This window comes from Cebus imitator, unplaced genomic scaffold, assembly GCF_001604975.1.
Source record: "Cebus imitator isolate Cc_AM_T3 unplaced genomic scaffold, Cebus_imitator-1.0 Scaffold555, whole genome shotgun sequence".
NCBI classification, from domain to species: Eukaryota; Metazoa; Chordata; class Mammalia; order Primates; family Cebidae; genus Cebus; species Cebus imitator.
The window spans coordinates 561,604-569,760 of NW_016107870.1; the positions used below are offsets into that span (position 1 = coordinate 561,604).

Genomic DNA, 8,157 nt, shown 5'->3' on the forward strand with positions numbered 1-8,157 from the left:
AAAAAAAAAAAAAAAAAAACAATTTTTACTGGCCAGGCTTAGTGGCTCACACCTGTAATCCCAATACTTTGGGAGGCTGAGGCTAGAGGATCATGTGAGGCCAGGAGTTCGAAACTAGCCTGGGCAACAGTGAGACCCTATTTCTTTTAAAAAAAAGTGTTTTTTATTTAGCTGGGCATGGTGGCAGATGCCTGTAGTCCCAGCTACTCAAGAGGCTGCGGCAGAAGGATCATCTGAGCCTAGGAGGTCAAAGCTGCAGTGACCAGTGATTGGGCCGCTGCACTCTGGCCTGGGCAACACAGCAAGACCCTGTCTCAAAAAAAGATTTTTTTTTACTACCATTCACTGATAGTTGTAACAAACAGATACAGGAAAACAATGGTACTGAAACAGAAGAAAACAAAATCCAAAAGAGGAGAGATATGCAAACTTGGGCCTAAGTGACTTTGCTCTCCTATTAGCCATGGGCAGAGAAAGGGCTATCACTACAGACACATGGCAGGCCCCACCCCTGGGGGGCCCTGGGGCCTGGCCCTTAGTCCTAAGGGCACACGGCTTGGGAATCAGCCGAACGAAGACCTTGTACATCTCTGGCCATTTCCCATTTTGAGTGCAGGGCTATCCTGTCCCGGCTGTGGCAAGAAGGCAGGCTTCCCACCCAGGGCAGCTTCCTACCTAACACGGCTTCCTTGAGCTGGGAGGAGGCTGTAAAGGCAGCAGCAGCTGCCGCCGCTGCATTTTCTGTCTCCATGTTATCTTCTGTCAGGTCAGCCCTGGTGAAGTGAAGGAAAGAGAGAAGAACCTCAAGATCCCGGAGGCATAACCTGCAGGGCACTTTCTTCTTGACAGCGCTTGGCTGACCTGTTATACTTTTCTCATTTCATTCAAGGTGGCTCACACCTGTAATACCAGCACTTTGGGAGGCTGAGATGGGTGGATCACTTGAGATCAGAAGTTCAAGACCAGCCCAGCTGACATGGTGAAACCCCATCTCTACTAAAAATATAAAAATTAGCCAGGTGTGGGCGCACACACCTGTAATGCCTCTCGGGAGGCTGAAGCAGGAGAATCGCTTGAACCCAGGAAGCAGAGGCTGCAGTGAGCTGAGATCGCACCACTGCACTCCAGCCTAAGTGACACAGCGAGAGACTCTGTCTNAACACTTAGCTGGACATGGTGGTACATGCCTGTTGAAGCTGGGATGGGAGAATCGCTTGAACCTGGGAGGCGGAGGTTGCAGTGAGCCAAGATTACACCACTGCACTCCAGCCTGGGTGATGGAGTGAGACTCCATCTCAAAAGAAAAGGCCAGTGCGGTGGCTCACGCCCGTAATCCCATCACTTTGGAAGGCCGAGGTGGGAGGATCACCTGAGGTTAGAAGTTTGAGACCAGCCTGACCAACATGGTAAAACCACATCTCTACTAAAAATACAAAAATTAGCTGGGTGGTGGCTCGAGCCTGTAATCCCACCTACTCAGGAGGCTGAGGCAGGAGAATCACTTGAACCTGCAAGGCAGAGGCTGCAGTGAGTAGGGATTGCACCACTGCACTCCAGTCTGGGCAACAGAGCAAGACTCTGTCAAAATTAAAAAAGAAAAAAAAGAAAAGAAATGGCAGAGGCTGCGTAGGTCCGAGGACTGAGCACTCATGGGTGCCAAGCTGGCCTCAGGAACATACATTTTCTGTTTGGTTTACAGTGGGGAGCACCCAGAATGGCACCTAGCAGGTAAAACCAGCAGGTGAGCCCAGGCGCGGTGGTTCACGCCTGTAATTCCAGCACTTTGGGAGGCCAAAATGGGCGAATCATTTGAGGTCCGGAGTTCGAGACCAGCCTGGCCAACATGGTGAAACCTAGTCTCTACGCAAAATACAAAAATAAGCCAGGCATGGTAGTACACACCTGTAATCCCTGCTACTCAGGAGGCCGCGAAAGGAGAATCGCTTGAACCCAGGAAGCAGAGGCTGCAGTGAGCTGAGATCGCACCACTGCACTCCAGCCTAAGTGACACAGCGAGAGACTCTGTCTCAAAAAATAAAAAATAGAAAACAGAGGTGAAACCAGAAGGATTTGTGGAGGCAGCGAGTGATCCAGTAGAGATTCTGCACTTCCACTTCTGTCTTTAATAAAGTATTTAATTTCCATGATAATCACTTCACATGGCTACAGAAACTATCAGAAAATATAAAGTTTTAGAAGAAAAACCACATAACAAAATAAATTGTAGACAAATAAAAATGTAAAGATAAAAGATGAAACCATCAAAGTATTAGAAGGAAAAAAAGAGTTTTTTACTAGTTTCTAAGTGACAAAGGGTTTTCTCATACAACACAAAACCAAGAAATAAAAAAAGACAACTTTGTCTTTAAAAATAAAAACAAACACTTTCAGTGCTAGGAAAAACTAACACCACTAACAATTTTTTTTTTTTGTAGAGACGGGGTTTCACCATGTTGGCCAGGCTGGCCTCAAACTCCTGACCTCATGATTCACCCACCTCAGCCCCCCAAAGTGCTGGGATTACAGGCATAAGCCACCAAGCCCAGCCACTATTTTTTAAGAAAAGAAAAAAAAAACTTGGTGGTAAAATGCTTAAAACATAAGAACAAACTGCTAATTTCCTGATATGACAAAGAGGTCCTACAGACCAATGTCACAGCACAACAGGGCAACGGAAAGGCCACAAGCAGAGGCTCTGGAGAAGCCCTAGAAAGACACTCACAAGGAATGCGAACAGAAACAGCACGAAATGCCACTTTTCCCCAGACAGACAGCCCACGGGAAGGAACCTGCGCCACCACGCCGAGGGGAGGGTCTCAGCGTGGTGGTCCCAGTGTGGGAAGGACTCCAATGCCGTCCTCGATGAAAGCCCACCTGCAGCCTAGAAACACGCCCTTCTGATCCACACCTCCATTTCTAGAAATTAATCCTGCAGACACAGTGTTCCCATACTTGCATGAGGGTTGTCTGAAACAGGGAGCTAGTCTCCAGTTTCCAGAACTTGTGAGAGCGGCTGCCTCAGGGAAGACTATGTGGACAAGCTGGGAGAGGTCTGGGTGGGTCTCCCGGCTGTGCACCTCATAACAGCCAACTGTATAATGTGTGCACTTCTAAACTTCCAGAAGTTTGCTTAAAAACACACTCAAGGGCCGGGCAAGATGGCTCACACCTGTAATCGCAGCACTTTGGGAGGTGGAGGTGGGCAGATCACCTGAGGTCAGGAGTTTGAGACCAGCCTGGCCAACATGGTGAAACCCCATCTCAACTAAAAATACAAAAACCAGCCAGGCGTTGGAAGAGACGCCTGTAGTCTCGGCTACTTGGAGGCTGAGGCAGGAGAATCGCTTGAACCCGGGAAGTGGAAGTTGCAGTGAACCAAGACTGCGCCACTGCACTCCAGCCTCGGCAACACAGCAAGACTCCATCTCAAAAAAAAAAAAAAAAAAATACACTCAGCCTCAGGAGGGCTCATGGGCACCCTCCCTGTTATCTCACCTTCAAGACCCCACGCCTCAGCCTCAGCACAGCACAGGTGCCCAGCACAGAGGCCTGATGGTGCCCATATCTCAGGACTGGCGTCTGGGGTGCACAGCCTTGAATTCCTATCGCTCACTCACGACGTGGACAAACAGGGACACCAGCCAAAGCAGTTCGAGCCCAGGGGAACGCCTCTTTTGGGGGAAGCCAGCTCTGGGGAGGTGACTCTTGAGCTGAGCCTGGAAATGCCGAGAGCCAAGAGCTGGGCGTGGGGGTGGCTTGCACAGGCTGAGAGCAGAGCGCCGGGGGCTCCCGGGGCCTTTCTCCTGTGGGGCAGGATACGCCTGCAGGCAAAGCCTCACTGCAGGCTAAAGGTGAAGGGAAGTCAGGGAGCCCCTTGGATTCTTTTTTTTTTTGAGACAGGGTCTCATTCCCGTTGCCAAGGCTGGAGTATAGTGGGGCAATCACAGCTCACTGCAGAGCTTCCAGTGAGCCTCCTGCCTAGGCCCCCTGAGTAGCTGGGACTACAAGCACACGCTACCGTACCTGGCTCATTTTTTTTATTTTTAGTAGAGATGAGGTTTCACTACGTTGCCCAAACTGGTCTTGAATTCCCAGGCTCAAGTGACCCTCCTGCCCCAGCCTCCCAAAGTGCTGGGATTACAGGCGTGAGCCACGGTGCCCTGCCACGCCCTTTGGATCCTTAAACAGAGGATTGATACGGTCAGATTTGTACTTTAAGAAAGAACACTGGAGTGGCTGGGTGTGGTGGCTCATGCCTGTAATTCCAGGACTTTGGGATGCAGGTGCATCACTTGAGGTCAGGGGTTCAAGACCAGCCTGACCAACATGGTGAAACCCAACTCTACTAAAAATACAAAAAGCAGCCAGGTGTGGTGGTGGGTGCCTGTAATCCCAGCTACTTACAGGCTGAGGTGGGAGAATCGCTTAAACCTGGGGGGCCGGAGGTTGCAGTGAGCCAAGATTGCACCACTGCACTCCAGCCTGGGTGACAGGCCGAGAGTTCATCTCAAAATAAAAATTTAAAAAAAAAAAAAAAAAAAAAAAAAAAAAAAAAAGGCTGGGCACGATGACTCACACCTCTAATCTCAACATTTTAGGAGGCCGAGGTGGGCAGATCATGAGGTCAGGAGGTCAAGACCAATCTGCCTAACCCAGTGAAACCCCATCTCAACTAAAAATACAAAACAAAATTAGCCGGGTGTGATGACACATGCCTGTAGTCCCAGCTATGTGGGAGGCTGAGGCAGGAGAATCTCTTGAACCCAGCAGGCAAAGGTTGCAGTGAGCTGAGATCGCACTACTGCACTCCAGCCTGGGCGACAGAGGAGACTCTCTCTCAAAAAAAGAAGGGAAGAACACTGGAGTGGACCACAGATTTTAGGGGCAGGAAGCGAGGCTGAGACAGGAGGCCAGGAAGCCAAGTGCACGGCGGAAGCCTGTGGTCTCAGTTACTCCGTAGGCTGAGGCGGGACCACTGCTTGAGCCCAGGGTTTGAGAAAGCACTTGGGTGAGAAGCCCACAGAGAGGGGACCAAGGGTCAAGGAGACAGCAACCCTGGACGGGGAGGCACCTGGAGACCTGCTGGCTCGCCTGCTGGCTTGGAAGACAATGAGCAGAGCTGCACAGGACAGGAAGAATCTGGGTGGACTGTGGGACACCAGCTGGTGTCTGGTGGGGTCATCTTGGCCCAAGTGTAACCTGCACACGGAAGTGCTTAGGCACCAGAAGGCCCTCAGGGAAGTGCGCTGAGCACCTATGCAGATGCCCACAGCCGTCTCTCCTCTGTTGGCCCCTCTGGGCTCTCCCTCCAAGGGCAGCCGCTGGCCAACTAGGTTTGCTGCTTTTGAATGTTATATAAATAAAAGTATAGGTCGTGCCCTCTTTTCAGTCTGGCTTTTTTCTTTGAGACAGGGTCTCCCCTGTGCAGTAGCTAAATCACAACTCAGGATTTAGCCCTTGACCTCCTGTGCTCCTAGTAATTCTCCCACCTTGGCCTCCTGAGTAGCTGGGACCACAGACGCATGCCACCGCGCCCAGCTAATTTTTTTCTGTATATTTTTGTAGGTCTCATTTTGTTGCTCAGGCTGGTCTTGAACTCCTGGCTTCAAGTGAACCACCCACCTCAGCCTCCCGAAGTGCTAGGATTCCCGGTGTGAGGCACCGCACCCGTGACTCCTCTGCTCCACAGGCCTTGACGGCCGCTGCTGCTGTGAAGGCCATCGTTGCTTCCTTCCTGCAGCCTGCAGTGTTCTGCTCTGTGAAGTCCCCACAGTCTATAACTTTCAGAGGGGGTCTGCAGCTCAGCAGAGGCAGCAGGGGGCTCTAGCCCAGATGTAGGAATTGTTGGCCAAGCCTTGGTTGAGCAGGGGATTCCCTGTGAGAAGAGGCTGCCTGACCATCCAAGCAGCAGAGCCAGCAAGGTCCCAGGAGGAAGCCGTGAGAGGCCTCAGGAAACAGCAAGGGCGGCTGACAGTGCAGAATGTGGCATGCACATCCACTTGTGGCTGGAAAACAGCCACAGATCTGCCGCATCTCCCTGGAGAAGACAGGGCGGGGGGCACTGAGAAGGGGCTGGGGATGAGGGAAGAGGAGGCTGCGAACGCAAAGGCTCAGCTTGGAGGTGTTGGAAGGAGAATGGGCTTTGCAAGATGGCAGGGAGAAGGGGCTGCGGGGCCGTGGGCCTGGCCTTGAACACAGCGGCGCCTCGCTGAGTCATGTCTACCTGGGTGGCCCCTTTCCTGTACTGCGCCTGAGGTCTGCCTACCCGGCCCCTCTCGTGGTCAGAGCTGGAGCACAGCCTCCACCCAGCCTTCTCCCAGTTAGCCCTGGCATCTGCTTCCTGGAAGGCCTGAACTGGCGGAGCTCAGAGCCAGTCCCCAAGCGCAGGCACACGCAAACCCCAGGGAGGGAAGTGGAGCCATTGTTCTGTTCCTCCTGCTCACTTGTGATCTCTGCTCTGGAGCTCCTGAAGAATAAATAAATTCTCCTGCCCAGAGAATTTACCACTCTCTAGATCTCAAAGTTTTATTTCACCTCACATAACCGTGTGAGAAATGAGGGTTGATTAAAACTACAAAGATGGAGTCTGGTCTCTGGGACATATTAAGAATGACTCCCATGTGAAGAAGACAAACTGGGAATGGCACAGCTCCACGGAGGGTGCCTGAACTCCAAAGAGGACACCGACCTCTCGAGTCAGAACTATGGACGGTGGAGAGGATGACAGAACAGGATCACGTGCCCTTCACACGACTGCTGACCAGGACCCAGCTCCAAGAGTGGGAGGGAAGGAGGGAGGCAGGGGAGCCCCTGACAAGCCAGGGTCACAGTCACACAGCAAACCCCACCCAGGCCATGTGCAAACACAGCCAGAAACTCTCCATGGAGATGGCCTATGGGGCCAAAGAGGTGTGCAGATGGGGCCCCATGAGGCCCCCACCCCAAGCTTCAGAGGCGCCCCTGTTGCACCTGCAGACGCGCCTGCTGCACTGAACACAGACCGTAGGAGGGACCCTCTCCCTGCAGGACAAGAGCCTTCCACAGTGCTCAGGTGAGATGTGGATGAACTGGCATTTGCAGTTCAAACTTCATCTGAAAAATGCCCACTCTGCTTAAAGTAAATGTTTGCGCAAGCTGCTGGCTACCTCCCGGATGCCCATCCTCTCCAACATATGGCCATTGCCACAATGTGGCCGAGAGCAAGGCAGCCCCACCAGGCTTCATAAGTAAGGAGCACTCCCAAGGTCCCCCCAAAATATTCAACTGGGAGAGGAATCAGCACCCACCAAGTTGTTAACTAGCTTCTACTCCCCCATCTTTTAAAAAAACAGGCAGCAAGAGGAAACCTCAACTTCCAGCTGGTAGAATAATAGCTATAATTCTCCACGAGAAAGAAGAGGATCTTTAAGTCCTCAAGACAGCCCTGCCTCAGCCATGCCCTCTTCTCAGGAGAAGGCACATGCAGCCTGTCCGCTGCTCCATATGTGGCTGTCCCATGAGGGCAGCACCTTGGTGTCCTGGCAAAGGAACCTAAGACTGAAAAAAGCCCTCTGGTCCTTTACGGCTCCCTCCATCAAGACTGGGGGCTATTTCCCACCCCTTCCACTTGACTTTGGGCCAAGCTTTGACAAGCTTTGACCAAGACGCTGTGACGAGGCCCCACAGGGACCGTGGCTCTCCTCCTACTAAGCACACCCAGGCAGGTGTCCTGGCAGAGCCTCGGCCACCCACCGATGTCTAGATATGTGAGTGAGTCCAGCCTGGACCTCCCCCTCCCCAGCGAGGCCCAGCAGCACCAGCCCAGACACAAAAACCTTAAGAAATGACCAGTGTCGGCCTGGCAGGGTGGCTCACGCCGAGGTGGGTGGATCACTTGAGGTCAGGAGTTTGAGACCAGCATGACCAATATGGTGAAATCCTGATTCTAAACACACAAAATTTAGCCAGACATGGTGGTGGACACCTGTCATCCCATCTACTCAGGAGGCTGAGGCAGGAGATTTACTTGAACCGAGGAGGTGGAGGGTGCTACAGTGGCCTGAGATAGAGCCAATGCACTCCAGCCTATGTGACAGACACTTGGTCTCAAAAAAAAAAAGACAGGAAACACACCTGACTAGTGTGACCTCACATGGAGCACTCCAGACACACTGCCTG

General features: G+C 52.2%; 1 protein-coding gene across 2 annotated transcripts in view; it reads right to left on the minus strand.

The window, feature by feature from the left end:
• Positions 1-8,157, minus strand: part of GMEB2 (glucocorticoid modulatory element binding protein 2) — a 45,121-nt gene that overhangs the window by 17,260 nt on the left and 19,704 nt on the right. The window contains exon 1 of one of the 2 annotated variants that reach the window (XM_017515663.2): positions 676-763. Coding sequence is in view for 1 of the 2 variants with exons in the window: in XM_017515662.2 (XP_017371151.1) it covers positions 676-773 (98 nt within the window). In the remaining variant the exon portion in view is untranslated. Of the gene's footprint in view, positions 1-675; positions 774-8,157 lie in introns of those variants that run through there. The other variant, XM_017515662.2, reaches the window with a different exon arrangement.